The following is a 16,234-nucleotide window of genomic DNA, read 5'->3' on the forward strand; positions in this document are numbered from 1 at the left end:
CGTAAGCTGGCAATGTTCTGAGGACACCTGATATCATGAACGGGTTACACAGCACTGCTTTGACTACCAAACTGACCCGCAGTTACGCTGAAGTGAATAATAACGTCACTAGCAAAAATTATTTCATGTTTGTATTCGATAATTGGACGACCTCAAATTCTACAGCCATGATAACAGACGTAATTCGGCAGACATGTGATTGCACTCTCATGAGGCTTGAGATCCTCTTGGAGTAAGTGAATGAAGGTGACTATAGGTCGCACGGTGCTGGGTGATCTGAACATTTCGATTACATGAAAGGCAATGGTGAAATACTGCACAAGTACTCTGCTCGCGCTTTTGTTGGATAAATAATGCTAACTTTATGCCGATCTGATCATAGAGATATGTGCTTTCAAACAGTGCTTTCAAACAATATCAAATGTAATATCTTCAAATACCAAGCTGCTACAAATGACGAGTTATGGTTCCGAATGATATACAAATTTAGCAGTAGCCTCTTGCTCCTCGTTGATTCAAAATTGTACAAGATCGCACAAACATCGCTGAAATATGCAGATAAACACAGCATGTAAAACGTAATCATAAAACATTTTCTGGTCCAAGACAGTTGGTTTCAAAAGTTAAAAATTAATTCGCAATACATCCACCGCTCTACGACTATCGCACAGGTACATACCATGAATGCCAATTAGTGAAAACGCAAATTTGCTGGTGGTCAATGCCATTACAAAATTGCTTTTGCGTTGCCATGTTTTCACCATCAATACCACTTTTGCCTCACCCCTATGTGGTGCCTGACATGCCCTTTTTAGTTAAGAGCAAAAACCCATTACGCTCCCCACCTAGATGTCCGCTAATCACGGTGTATGTTGTTTTGCAGCGTATGCCACCGCATCGTACTCCAATATAGGACTTTCAGCGGCAATGCCTCCCACGCCAACTGTGGGCAGGCAACGCCGAAAACGAGTTGCAGTTAGTCGCAGATGCGTAGGTCACGACCATCCCGACCCCAAAACCTTAAGGTCACGAGGCCAGCAGACACCGATCTGCAGTGCCCGCCCAGCTGCCTGTAACTAGCTCGCTGTGTTTTAGCCTACAATGCGCTGCCAAGCACAAGCCAAATGCACCCAAACAATTCCGTTTAAAATGGGTGTATCAAATTGGTTCGCCCTGCTGACCCGTCTGCACCCGTCCGCCGTCAGGACCTTCGACCTTCTCCGGCGTACTGCAACACCTTCATCAACCTGATCCCGCTGTCGTTCGTGCTCGGCTTCTACGTCAGCTTCGTGGCGCAGCGCTGGTGGCAGCAGTACATGGCCATCCCGTGGCCGGACAAGTGAGCCGCGCCGGCGGCCGTCCGTCGACGCCCGTCGCGGCGGAGGGGCGCGACATTCCGAGACGCCGTCGATATCGGTGGCGCCCGGGGACGGGTCGCGGGCGGGTGACACGACGCAGCCCTGCGGAACTGTGCTGCTGGTGACCTCAGCGTGCGGGGGCGGAGGGAAGCCCTGGTGTCGCGGGGCCTGGGATCCGGTGGGTTTAAACGGTGGTAGAGTAGCGGTGCGCTGACCGCTGGCGCAGCGCTGACGTTGACACCCGACACGGCCTGACATGACTCGATGACACGTTTTGACATCGCTGATAAGACTCGCGGCGTGTTCGTGATTTCGTTCGGGGGTGGGGGCTGTCAGACTTACACAAGCCCCAGCCATCGAGTTGTGAAGCAGTCTATATAACCACCCATAAAGCGAAAATTCTTATTTGCTTTTTTTAAGCTAGTAAAGATCTCTACAACGCATGCTGCGTCGACTTAAATGATTTGTAAGGCGCCATAATCTATGAACCCAAGCTATCGCACTATGCACGGAGCACTTCCGGAAATGAATAGCTTTCTAGCCATGTTGATCCTATTGATGACGCACACGGTTGCACCGAGAGGCAGCCTCTTAAGCTAACTTTCCAACGGTTGTGACCACATGAGCATAGCTGCTTTGATTTAGGAAGCAATTAGCTCAAAACATGTTGTAAGAATACCTTAGAAAAATTGGTCAAAACCTCAAATAATCTGACGACTCGTTGTCACTCTTCGTACACCCCTAACTTTTTGCAGACTGAGGCCCCTTTGCCAAACGTAAAACTTGATGGACTTCTCTCGCAGATCGGGCCCTTTTGCTGGAACCTAAACTCCGGGCCATTTCTCTCTGCAAGGACTGGGACCTTTGCTGCACCTTAACCCAAGATTCGCCTCCCGTGTACGGGGGCCGGTTACGGGTTAATTGACCCCTGATGATTTGTTCTTCTGAATGTTTCACCGTTAGTCTCTCTGCTGTTACTTAGGGCTAAATGGGCGCCTTTCCTCCTGATGCCCATCAGAGACAACCAACCCACCTCGGTCCCGTAGTAATTACGTGGTCGGCTCCCGCCCTTATACATTACGCAACACGCCCGTGTTTGAGTAAAACGTACTGATGCCTTCACCCTAGCTTTCAGGACACGCTCGGAAGCTCTAAGTGATTAAAATTTCCGGCTGACTACCCCTTCTCTGAAAATCCAGATGCTGGCCTCCATTTTTAGGATAAATGTTGCTTTATAACAAAATATATTGCACCACTACTTTGTCCAGTTTGATTCAACGTACCCTTTTCATCCCTGGATTTTTTTTGTCTGTGCATGGGAACCATGCGCCAACGTTGTAATACCATCACAACACCTTAACCTGCCACGTAATCTGCAGTTGCAACTCAGCTCTTTACTTGGAAATTGCTTCCTGGAAATGTAGCCTAATTGACTGCATGCCACTTGTGGTGACAGTGTGACTCTATTGAGCTCCGGCGGTTTTGTCTGACACGTCACCATGCATGACCACGTCGTCTGTTAATGTCTTTGAAAGGATCTTATGCGACCTAAGGCTACTGCGTTTGCCGTGATTATACCACACCACTTCCAGACGTTTTTAATACGGACATGCTGTTCAAAGAAGCTGACTGGCGTGATCTCGGTGTCACACGATCACCAGATACGATCTCAAAATAATCGCCAATCACCTCAGTTCCGCTCGAAATGAATTTATAACTCGTGCACATGGCCCTGTGACAGCAATCATGCGCAGACAGTGTCGCAGGCCGCCGAGAAATAAAGGCTATTTACGTGAATTATTTTCATTTATGTTACACCATGCCGTAATGTCTAACTTCAAGATTATTGGGGACACATCTGCTTCTTCTCCTCCTAGTGACATCGCTGCTGCAACCCGGACTACCCCCCACGTGAACCGCACTGAGCTTACCGTGACCCCGAAGACTGCCCTCACACAACTCGCCACTGACCTGCGGTGACGCCGGGACTGCACCTCAGGTGACCCGCACTGACCTGTAATGACTCCGGGACCGCCCTCACGTGACCCGTGCTGACTGCAGTGGACCCCGGACCGCCCCACTCGCGTGACCCCGCACTGACCTGGCTGACCCGCCACCGGCAGTGATCCTGCACGCGAGTCGCGCCTGTAGCGTGCGCGGGTGGTGGACGAGAACGTCCCGGATGATCCGGCGGACAATGGTGCGGTACCTGCAACCTGTCGCTCATCCTGCTGCTGCGCCTCCATCTCGTCAGCCGTTAAGCGACGTCTGGCCCACGCTCGAGCACCTCGTCGAGTCCGGTGAGCGGGGGTCGCAGCGCGGTGAGATGGGGACGAGTGCGCTGAGGTAGGGTTTGGTGCCCGGTAGACCGGTCGAGTGAGGTGAGAAGGCGTCGAGTGAGGTGAGAAGGCGTCGAGTGGGGGAGGTGGGGTCGGGAGGGTCGAGCAGGGTGTGGCGCGGCGGACAAGCTGAGCGCAGTGAGTTAGAGGCGAATACGGCGAGATAGGGCCGGGTGCGGTGAGATGGAAGTTGCTATGGTGCAGTAGCCTTGAGCTCGATGAGCTAAGACCGGTTCTGGTGAGACAGAGCCGAAACCACTGAGCCAAAGCTCTTCATGGTCACGAGAATCGAAACTTGTTTGCATGAAAATATCCTGATGCGGCAGATTTTCCTTGATTAGGCGGAATTTAGCCTGGCGAGAGAGAGTCAAGTGATATGGGTAAGAGTCACGTGCTATGGATAAGAGTCACGTGCTATGGGTAACAGTCACGTGCTATGGGTCAGAGTCACGTGGTATGGGTAAGTCACGTTGCATGGGTAAGAGTCACATGCGGTGAATCAAAGACGGATACGGTAAGAGGCAGAGTCGGCGTGGCGAGGCATAGTCAAGTAAGATTATGAGGAGTCGACATGGTAAAAGGCGGCCTATCAATACAGCCAATAAAGCACGCAGCCAAGCGCTGTCCAAATAGCATGTCCGTTATGCCTTCTTTTACTTAAACGATGTCTGACCAGCTTGTGTGACTGTTCTCACACATGGTAGACATCTGTCTGCTACCTTCGGCAATTCCTCGCCTGTCGACTTGGCTCGGGACCAGGAACATACGCGTAACTTGGTAGTCCAAAGGTTTAGAACTGATGCGTACAGCACTTTGGAAATCATCCTTCGACATAAATACATCAACGCGCAAGTAAGGGGACACATAACTGGACTGACGAGGCAAAGTATACTGCGGTTGGGTAGATTCAGGTCTGCTGATGCAGTGCCGGGCTGGGGTTCCAATTTAGAAGAGTAGGCATCGATTACGGCGAGATGAGGTCGATTGCAGTAGTACGGAGGTCAGCCCAGTGACACCGAAGCGCCTGGTGAGCGAAGCCGATTGCAAGAGGCCGACGTGCGGCCGGTGTAGCCAGGATCAAGGTGCGGGCAGAATGATGGGCTACCAAAGAGCTGTATTTGCATTCCGGTATATCGGTACTGTACACCTATTATCAGGAAAGTTTGTCGGGATTTTGTGACGATGGCGTGTGTACCGGAAATCAGTGAGGACCTCATGAGAAACTCACAAAGATCGCAGGATCCGATTCGTTTGGAGATGTCTGCACTGCCGATTTCGAGCCTTCGTTTCCTTCCGTCAGGGGCCCTACGCGGCGCCAACATCCAATGAAAATGTGGGCCGAAAGCGCCCCTTTGGCTGTGCATCCTGTACATCATTATGAAACAAACTTTCACATCAGTGCATGCGGCACAAACCCTAATTCGACATGAACTTACAGAGACCGGCATCAGCCATCGCCTCGGACCCGCGCGGCTCCTGTTTTCTTCTGCTCTCACCCGTCAGTCATGACTCGGACCCTTCCATGCTATGCCATGTTTAAACTGCGGCAGTGGTCGAGGGATGCGGGATATAAGCTCGGACGTAAAATGTGCATTGCCAAAGTATAAAAATGCAACACGCACGCGCTGGAAGTGCGCAACAGAGCACTCGATTTTTCAGCAAGGCGGAAGCAGCGCGAAGCCACGTTCATGAGCCTTACAAATGCGCGCGCACCGAGGCAGCTCTGGTCCCGATAATTATTTCTTAGGTATCAGACTACATTGAGTATGATATAGCAAAGTGATAAAAATGTTGTTGGGTATGGTATAAATTCTGACTGGGTTTAGCAGTTATCGCCTAAGCCTAAATCTAACTCTTCGACAGGTTTAAGTTGAGCTCTGAACAGGAAGTGGGCGCGGGAAAAATCGAATGGGAAGTGGACGATTTTTTTACCTCCGAGACCCTGACTTTCTCACGAGAAAAGATGGCTGGTAGATCGGCGCGACTGCTCGCTGCAATGCTGACTTGCTGCAAATTTTCAACATTTTCTCATCACTTTCACAACAGGCCAGAATTGAGTCGTGATCAAATTGCTTCGTTAACTTTACAAAATATAAAGCCGGTTCAGGGACTCACACTTCGCAGCGTCAGTTTTTGTCTGTGCGTGCACGTTTTCCCATCACGTGTTCAGTGGCTTCCGGCCAGTCACGACAGTCAGCAGCAGCGATTCCCATTGTTGCTCAATTTGGATTATTTCCTCCAAGACGACCGATGTTATGATCTAGCTGGAGCTTCCCCACTGCTAGCGATCTTTGTGAGGGATCGCTAATGGTTCTGAGGCCCCAGTCGACCGTGACACAGGCGTGACAGGCTGTCACATCATTAGTCATAGATGACGGATCGCCGTCACGTTCGGCGCGCTGCCACCAGTCATCGCACAGTGCATTCACCCATACGTGTGGTGTAAGTCTCCACGTAATATGGAATGGCAAAAACAAATCTGTATACGGTCGCCTTCGCAAGATTTGTACATCAGCCAGTAGTTTCCAATTATATACACCCACACTATATATATAGATGTATATATATATATATATATATATATATATATATATAATATATGTAGATATATATATATATATTTATTATATATATTATATCTAGTATCCTATGCAAACAACGATGTTATGCTACAAAAGGCACAAATATCTTCGCCGATAATGAAAAATCACCTCATCCAAAACACAGAGAAGATGAGGTAGACATCCTCATTCATTCATTCTAAACACTCGCCAGGAAAGTGTTGGTCACGAACACTACCATAAGCACGCATCACCGACCATAGACGCTCGCCACACTTGAAACATTGCACAGCGGCCAGAGTGCTCATCTTCGAACTTGCGCAATTAAGCCACTGCATGACGTCAGCCCCCCCCCCTCCAAAGTACAAACCACCAACACGGATGAAGCATTGGCTTGATGTGTGAAAAAGAACACTTTTTCAAACGTACAGCATTACACCTCAAATTAGCGCATGCGCTTTATTACCTTCAATGTCGTAAGCGTTAACTTCGTAAAATAAAGTAACGCATTCTGATATACTGTGTGTAATTGTTTAATTACCAAGGAAATGATTGCTGAAATGACCAAAGGGGTAACATTTTGTACTGACGTATCGAAAACGACAGGCGTACATACGAAGCCTCGGACATATGACCAAGGAGTTTATATGCGCTGAAGTTATTCGCTTAGATATCAACCATGAAAAAGTAGGGTATTTGTGCTTTGGATAGCTTTCTGTTAGGGTGCAAATAGCCAGTGCAGTTGACACGTCCTTAAACTCAATAAATAACCAACCAGCTGTCTATTAAATTTGCCAGTCTTCCAATCTCTGGTTCTCCAGCTTATGTCCGCAACTGACGAAACTTACATTCATAACGACAAAGCATCGAAGCAGAAACCAACAATGACTTCTCTTGGGTAAAACACTCCTACTGTTTTGGCTCGGCAAAACATATCATTGTGTTGCCAAATCGAGATCCATCATAAACATTCACGCACTGTGTCCTACACATTCCGCCACAGCAAATCACAAACACTGCATGCTTCTAACGACCCTTAGCGTTTTTTTTTTGTCATGTTCATTTTATGTGTGATTTGGGTTACGTAAGCTGCTCCAAAGAGATAGCTAAAAAGCTTTATTCTTTTGTGTGTTTAGTGCTGGTGATGTAGTCATGAACGAGCGAAAGTTTCCAGCTTTTTGAGTTTTCTTGCATCGTGTGCTGATGCTAGAATCTCAATATGCTGTGTGAAAATTTGCCGCGTGAGGCGATTGCTATAGCAGCGTTTGCATGTGAGTTCTTGGGTGCCCCGTCCGTGGGGTGCTTTGTAAGCCGTCGGGACAGCGACGTTGTAAAAACGCCAATGTAGCAAACAGAACGAAACCTGCAACCTTCGTTACCAAATAAACGAACCATTGTTTTGTCAGCTTGCACACGGCTCATTTTTAACGCATATACTAGTCCACTTTGCCTCACTTCATATTCAGCACTTTCTTAGCAACCTCACGATCAGACTTGCAAGCTTTCAGCTTTCAGACTTCAGATATTGCATGACCTCCTGATGGACGCAAAGGAGTTAAACCATTTTGTCTGCCTCATTGCGGGGGTTTCGCCAGGGCTACAAACTCCCTTTCTTGTGCACATCGTAAGGGCCCGCAGATGGTGTTTTGTAACACCCGCACATCGAAAGACCTGTTCAAGAGTAGAAGCAAATGAGCTCCCCGCAGTGAGTGGTCCGAAACGATTTAAAAACAACGGCGTTGTTGGAGCGCTTTGTCGTGGGCTTCGTGCATATGTCCGAGCTTTGAGCTATTACCGTGCCTCAACTAAACAACGTCAAACAAATAAAGGCGAAAAATGGGAGCACGAATGGCGAAGTCGACAACGAAATGAAAGCTTGATAATCGTTTGAACTACAACCAAACAGCCTAAAGCCAGTCCGACAACAACATAAGCTAGTTCCTACCGTAAATCTGTGGATTTCTGCATATGGCACATGTGATAGTCTGCGCATGTTCGAGCGAAAAAGTATTTAAAACTATGGTGTCAAAAAACGTGATAGAGGTTAAGCAGTTAGCATGCTTTGTATTGCAGATATATTGCAATGATCGCAAAACTTATGCATCTCTTTCTGAAAAATACCCTATAACGACAGAGCTGTTGAACGGGCACAGATGTGCTGTGCAAAATATATTTTCCTAACGAAGCTTTCATGCTTCGCTTTGGATGTTACATTGGCGTCATTGCACCTCTATGTCCCCCACGGCTCGCAAATGCACCTTTGCTTGGAGGGGACATTAGGAGATCGCCTGCAACACCACCATTGTACTCGTCGTACGCGCCAAATGCTCACACAGCGTATTGAAATCCAGCACCAGCACACGACACAGGAATAACTCAACATTCTGGAATCAGTGCCTATTCATGACCACACATCACCATTAACAGACAACCGCATCCACCTTTGCTGATTTGTTGGAGCAACAAACCTTTGATTACTCCTTTGGAGCAACTCGTAGACAAATCGCGCATACAATGAGCATAACGTCAAAAAATGCGCGGGCAAATGGGTCATTTAGTGACATGCAGTTTACGTGATTTGCTTTGCTGAATGCGTGTGTATAGGGAGTATGATGTATATATATAGATAGATATATTTATATAGATATATATATATATAATATATATAGATATCGCTCTCTCTCTCGCTATCTCGCTCTCTCTCTCTCTCTCTCTCTCTCTCTCTCGTCTCTCTCTCTATCTCTATCTCTTCTCCTCTATCTCTCTCTGTACTTTATCTTCCTTTCCCTCCCTTCCTTTTTCCCTCCGTTTCTCTGATGAATGTCTCCGACCTGTCGCGGGCGGAGCACTGACGCCCGTTCGCCACCATTACAACACGGCGGTGACAATGCTGCAGGTTTCATGACGGCCACGGAGCTGGAGGAGTTCAGCAGCGTACCCAGGAAGGAGTTCAACACCTACTGGATCCCCTGCTGCTGGTTCGTCAGCTTGCTGAGAGAGGCGCGCATCACCAACCACGTGATCGACTCGCAGGGCCTGAAGCTCATCGTTGAGGTGTGAGTCGCGCCTTGTTAAGTCCGCGGCTTCCACTGTATCCAGCCGACAGTCCGTCTGTTTTGAAATATTTCGCCCCGGCTGTGTCGAGTCTGCAGCCCGTAGTGTGCTAGACGGCAGCATATCCTGCGTCGAATCGGCCCTTTTTTGTGTCGGTCAGGCAGCATCTGCTTGTGTTGGACCAGTAGTTGTTCCTGTGTTGAGTAAGGGGCATTTTTCCCGTATGAATCGGCAGCCTTCTGTGTCGAGTCACGCCTGTTGTGAATCTGGTTGGCAGCCTCTTTTGTGCCGATTCAGCAGGATGTGCCGATTCAGCAGTCACTGCTGTTTTGAATCGGCACCCTTTTGTGCTGAGGCGGTGATGTCACCTGCATCGAATCGGCAATCCCTATTGTGTCAAATTAGCGACCTGTCCGTGTTGTCACCCCCGTCTCAGGTCAACAGCCTTGTCGTGGGGTCATGTGGAGTCGGTCCCGAGTCAAGTGGGACATGTGCCATTCCAGGTCGAGCTCCTATGTCCCGACTCTGCACCCTACGCCATGCCGGGAGAGCTCGCTCTGTTCTGTTAACCTCTCCCACCATCCCTCTCTGTTAGGAGGCTCTGATCCGTTAACCTCTCCCAACCTCCCTGTTTTCACGCCTCCACGTCTATGACGGTACTCCCCCATACCTGTCTATGTGTCATTTCACACCCCTCGTTTCGCCCTGCCTCACTGCGTTGTTGCCGCCTTGTTGCATCAGCGATCAGCAGGCTTGCACTGTGCAGTTGTTGCAATGAGTGCACACCTGCTGAACGCACTGGACCTTCTGTTCGCTTAACTGCCCTGTTTCACATTTCTGTTAACTTCCCCGTGCACATCAAGCATTGCTCAATGCTTGTTTACCGCATATGTTCCCAAAGAACGTTTTCATCGCTCACTTGCACACATGTGTAGAGTCTGGTCATTTCCTATTAACTTTAGCCTTCGCAACTTCCGTTTTTTCGGTGCGCGCATTGCAGATGCCCCGCACTTACCGCATATTTCACAAATCCATCGCTCTCTCAAACAAGGGCCGTCGACCTGGAGCACTTGCAACAGTCCTCAGTGTCGCATTCCGCGCTGATGCACATGTAACTGTTATGTCTGCAGACCTTACAAGCCTTAATGTTTGAAGCGACATCACAGATGCGATGTCAACCAGGTGGGCGGCCTGGCGGTGTGAGACTGGGTGATCAATAGCCAGCCGCTACCTTTGCTGACGTTGCTGCACGCCTCGCTAGCGTGTCTGACCGCCAGTGACGTGGCAGACAACTGTACGTAAACACCAGTCTATCGAGCGTGTCGGAACGGTGTGTAAGTCGGCGCGCACGACCGTTCCAGACCTTCAACGAGTACCGAGCCAACTGTGGATTGCTGTGGAGCTACGACTGGGTCAGCATCCCCCTGGTCTACACTCAGGTGAGATGCACGCCCGCCGCCTGCGCCCCTTTCCCTGCAGCGCGCCGCGCGCCTCCGCCCCCTCCCTTCCCCAGCGGTCCACCAGAGCAGTCCCGCGCAGCCGCCGCCGCGCCGCGCCACGCGCGCCGCGCCGCGCCGCGCGCCGCCGCCGCCGCTCGACCGCGGCGCCCTCGGCCGGGTCGGGCCAGTCCGCTGTCACCGGTGCCTGGCCGGATGCCCCGAACAAACGCGGTCGGCCCTGGTCGGCCACGCCTGTCTCCGCCGCCGCCGCCGCTGCTAGACGCCGGCACTGCCGCTGTTTGTCCCAGACGTGTCGAGCAGCTGCCGCAGCTCACCGACGGGCCCAGCTGCCCCCGTCCTCCATGGCCGGGCGCGCGACTAACGCGGCGCGTTCCAATGTGGCGCGCCGCTGTCTGCTGACTGAGCTCGTCTTGACGTGGCTAGCGGTGTAGTCTATCCGTCCATTTGCTAACTCGGATATGGCCTGCGGGAGTCTGACGTCCATGGTCGCCCCTTCGTCATGTTGAACTTCCCTTCTACTGTTGGAGCTCTTCTTTGCTTGATGCCATTCCGTGTGTATATTTTTCTATTTTGCTGCGTGGATCCCTGCCCAGCTTTGAAAAGGGGACCGAATCCGTGACGAACATGTTTTTCCGCATTTTGAGAGTAGGGTTAGCCATTCCCCTCCTCAGTCGGCCGCCCCAAGCTTATATGGCGAAACTGTGCCCCTGAGTCCTTCTCTCTAAAGGACACAACCTTCTACCCATGCATACGAGCAGCCATTTCCTCTGAGTTCTGCCCACTGGTGTCACCACATCAGGTTGCCGTGGCAACGGCGTGCTTCTGCTTGCGATTGCGATCTTTCAGTTTGCTTCGTGTGTGATGATCAATTGCTTCGTGTGTGATGATCATTACAAGCCACGCACATGTGTGTGCTGGAGACTCAAATCCGTCTGCGAATGTGTTACACGCGTGCCCAGTGCGCTGCAGGCTGTCCCCGAGTCCAAGCGCTGCACCCACCAAAAACTGTCACAATTGTGCACGTTCCACTAACAACATGTCCATGGATTACACCCATGTACCGCAAATTGGGCTCAATAGGGGGAGTGTGTCATAGTTCACCAATTGCTCATATCTACGATTTTTCGCTGATGGCGCGCGTGCTCCACAGTTTGTCGCTGATGGTATGCATGCATCACATATCACACTTATGGTACAGTGCCGCACATTGATGGCAAGTGGGGGATGTCCTTTGAACTTCTCACCCGCTGCATGCGCGCGTCACCATGTGGGTGTGGTGGTGGTGCACCATGTGATCACAACCGCACACTGCCGCCAGCTGTGCGTGTGCACGCCAATTTGTCACAGCTAACAGGAGTAAAGTTCAGGCTGTCCCCAGTCGCACGTGTGACACCACAGACTGTCACCAGTCGCGCGTGTGCACCGCAGGTTGTCACCATCGCCACGTACGCGTTTTTCGTGGCGTGTCTGGTGGGCAGGCAGCAGGAGGCGGGCCAGACGCTGCACGCGTCGGACGCCGGTCAGCTGGATCTCTACATTCCGCTCTTCACCGTTCTCCAGTTCCTCTTCTACATGGGTCTGCTCAAGGTGGGTGTACTGTGGACATGCCGTCATCCGGACCTCCAGCTGGCTTCACTGGTGTGACGCTCGTAGCTACGCCTGGAAATTAGCTACGGAAACAGGGAACAACGGTCAAGTTTACATTGCTTTAAAATGGCACGCTACTCAACTTCCTTCAAAAATGACTCCTGGTGGGTGGTGTCCTATTCAGCTGTTAACTACCCCCGATTTCAACGTGCATTGCGTGATTGTAGGTTTGCGCGGAAGGAGCACGACAAAGCGTGGAAAGCATGCGCTCCCAGCAGCGTGTAAGGCAAAGGGGCACAACAAAGCGTGGAAAGCATGCGCTCCCAGCAGCGTGTAATGCAAAGGAGCACAACTAAAGCGTGGAAAGCATGTGTTCGCAGCAGCGTGTAATGCAAAGGAGTACAAAAAAAGCGTGGAAAGCACGCGATCGCAGCAGCGTATAATGCAAAGGAGTACAACAAAGCGTGGAAAGCACGCGATCGCAGCAGCGTGTGAATGCAAAGGAGTACAATAAAGCGCGGAAAGCACGCGATCGCAGCAGCGTGTAATGCAAACGAGTGCAACAAAGCGTGGAAAGCACGCGATCGCAGCAGCGTGTGATGCTGAAGTGATGAAAACGTAAACCGCCGATGAGTTTCACTTTACTAGCTCAAGCATGCATTCCATTCGAGATGGTAGCAAGAATCACATGATGTATGCCATCATTGCGGATAGATGCATTATCTTGATCGGTTCATCAAGCTGAAATTATCCGACCTATCCAATATTCGCGAACTGCGGAACCCCATGGCGCAGTTCGACGCCATGCCGTGCAATGCTTTGCTTATATTTGCCGCTAGTTAGGTTCGGTTCGGAATGTAGCTCCACCTACCCATTAATTCCAGGCGAACGCACCAATGCGGTGGTGAATGTATTCAGCACTGGGACACTGGTCATAAGCCTGCTAGAACAGCTCAAGGGCGACGCAGACATATTCAGCTCTTACTATTGGGTCTCCAGGGGCCGAGCGATCAACAACAGATCAGAAAGGCCAGTCGGATTGGTTTAAAGTGCCTGCCAACCTTCGGCTCAACTTCATGTGGTATGCATGAGATTAAAGGGTGACATTTAGCGGTCAGTTATCACGTTACCAAGCCTTTTTTATTCCTGCACCAGCTTTTTAACTTCACAAGCAAGGTTATTCTGGCAGCCCTGTTTGTTGATATCGAGATTTGATGGCATCACATTCATGGTGGCTGAGCACCGCGAATCCATCACATAGAACCTGGGGGACTTTCGTATATTTTTACCTGCAGCTCCGTCCATAATGTGCAGAGTCCTAACATTTGATTCACGCAGAGACCATCGCAATTTCAAAACTCTGGATTCCAACACGATGATGCCTTACACACATGTTCGCTTTATGCGATGCATTCCTCGCCTTTGTCGGTCCCATGAAGACTCGCGAAGGCTTAGTGACCCATGCTCGACAATTTTTATACTGGCTGGTTTGCTCATGTTTGGGCGTGCTTTCTTCTTAGGCCTGTTTCTGTAATGGGAGTTCGGTAAATTACTGCACACAACTATACGAAATTGATGGGTAACTAGTACCTCAGGTAACGTCGGGCCAGGTGCCAACCGTTGTGACGTAATTTATGTCGGTAAGCAACCCACCGGATCAATTAGACACATCGGAGGCAATTAACTATTGCTGTTGTTGCTCTCGGTGTCAGCCTAGTCGGACCTAGTTGTACGTTTGTGCATCCCCGGTTGTTTGCACTCAGTCAGGTGTTTTGTGAACTTGACAAAGGCTCCTCCTGGTGTTCCGGCGTTTTGAAGCCACTCTCGTGATGTCACAATCGGTGCAAGATCACCAGAATTGACATCCAGTCGACTTATAGGCAGGTACTGAGAAACAGAACGACAAAGCAGTCAATGGCATTAGAAGACCCGTGCTTTTTTCAGCTGAGCAAATCTTTGATCTTGGTTCTCAAACACAATGTCACGCCGAGTGAGGCTGCTGAGAATCGCTGGCATTGCTATCGAGCACGATCTCAGGTAAACATGCCGAACATTTGTCCACGATGATGTGGACAAAATGGCTACCAGTTTTCGGCATAACGATCTGTTAGGCTGGAACTCGCCGACCTTCATTATACCAGACTGCACCAGTGAAACGAAGACATCAAGTAATGACTGAGACGTGACATGAGAAAAATTGTTCGTCGATCTTTGCTGTTGCGCATCTATAGTACAACCATTCGTACTGAAAGCGACAACTTAGCGTCGGTTACGGTCACATGCCAATAATGCGCCCAAAGCAAACGCAAGGATTTACGCATCTTTAAAACAGTTACGGCTCTTTAAAAGATCAATTGATCCACTCATACGGCACGCAGTCCCGGCCAGCACTGCCGCACCGTCCGCCCCGGCGATAGTCGAGACCACAACACCAGGGGCTATCAGGGCGACATTGCTGTGAGCGACGTGACGGACGGTGTGACAGACAGCACGAAAGTCGTGACGAACGGCGTGACGTTCGCGGTCGTCGGCGGACGGCCATGACGGTCTGCGTGACATACGGCATATTTATCATAACAGACGGCATGGCATCCGGCGTGACAGCCGCGACAGTCGCCCTAAGAGTCTACATGACAGTCGTGGCAGCCGGCGCGACAGAAGACGTGGTGGACAGCGTGACAGTCGGCGTGACTTACGGCATGACGTATGCGCGTCGGGTCCGCGCCAGTCCGTGTCCGGAAGGCGCGCCAGGTCTGGTCTGGTCACGACTATCGGTGCTGATGACGTGAGCCCCCTGACACTGTCGCGCTGATGAGTTGTTCGTTCACCGAAGAATGCTTCACTCGTGTCGCGCGACACGAGAGTGACACTCGCGAGCCATACGTCGAGCTTGCTATGCCCGCGGGCTTGGAAGCCTGTGTTAGGGCTGGTGACGGGTCCCTCGACTCTGTAGACGCGGTGAGTATACACGAAACAGACCTGCTCTTTTATTATGCATTTTGGCAAGCTGGGCTTGTGGATACCGTGTGGCCCATAATTTGCAGGCGGACCATTCGAAATGTCAGGCTCGTTTACGTTCGCCGTATGTTAACTGAATGCCAGCTGCCTCACAGCACGCTGATTGACTGTCCCGAAGTCTGAAACCAGGTGGAGACTTTCCCGTGCAACCCTCCGTCTCCTCACAATCAAGGCCAAAAAATAAAAACGCTCTCACTGCGCACTGTATCACGGTAAACGCATGCGATCGATTTACTTTTCAGTTACCATCCAACAGTTCTACAGCTTGGCAGTGACAGCATTTGGTGGGTGTGGCATTTACCACGCCACTTTCCATGCAAATTAACGTAATTTAAACACTTCAGCTTGCTCGTTCCGGCACCTGTCACACTAAATGTTCTCGGCATTCTCAAGCCGTGGCCACAGCCAGCCCTGAGTAGTAACACTTCAGCTTGCTTGTTCCGGGGGCTTTCACACCAACTGTTCTCAGCATTCTCAGACCGTGGCCACAGCCAAACTTGAGTAGGTGTGTGCCCTGACTGGCTGCTAAATGCACGGCCGCAGCCTGTTTTATCTCCAGATGAATCCAAACAACTGCCCGGTGACGTCTCAATAACGTCATCGTCGTCACGAAACGTCGAGAACATTTGCTTTGGCCCCTGAGCCGTACAGTACGCCGCATGAGAGTCCCTTTGGCCGATTTTTGCGGTCACTTTGTATCCGTGGCCTGGATCGATGCACGCCGCGGGACTTGTTGGATCTAACTCCAGAGAGTTGGCGCTTTCACCGGCATCAAGAGGAAATGGAACGCAGGCGTTCGCGGTGCCGTTAGTTTGTTGTCACTCGAGGCCACGAGCGTCTCTTTCTGCTGTTAATAA

At 50.6% G+C, this 16,234-nt stretch overlaps 1 protein-coding gene across 1 annotated transcript in view; it reads left to right on the forward strand.

Annotated features, from left to right (window-relative positions):
* The window catches only part of LOC119096599 (bestrophin-1), a 43,134-nt gene that overhangs the window by 13,761 nt on the left and 13,139 nt on the right, over positions 1 to 16,234 (forward strand). The window contains exons 2-7 of the mRNA XM_037219500.1: positions 1,206 to 1,339; positions 3,482 to 3,488; positions 3,613 to 3,658; positions 9,155 to 9,312; positions 10,674 to 10,751; positions 12,201 to 12,359. Coding sequence (XP_037075395.1) covers positions 1,206 to 1,339; positions 3,482 to 3,488; positions 3,613 to 3,658; positions 9,155 to 9,312; positions 10,674 to 10,751; positions 12,201 to 12,359 — 582 coding nt within the window. The remainder of the gene's footprint in view (positions 1 to 1,205; positions 1,340 to 3,481; positions 3,489 to 3,612; positions 3,659 to 9,154; positions 9,313 to 10,673; positions 10,752 to 12,200; positions 12,360 to 16,234) is intronic.

Source organism: Pollicipes pollicipes, unplaced genomic scaffold, assembly GCF_011947565.3.
Source record: "Pollicipes pollicipes isolate AB1234 unplaced genomic scaffold, Ppol_2.1 Scaffold_4295;HRSCAF=5057_pilon_pilon_pilon, whole genome shotgun sequence".
NCBI lineage: Eukaryota > Metazoa > Arthropoda > Thecostraca > Pollicipedomorpha > Pollicipedidae > Pollicipes > Pollicipes pollicipes.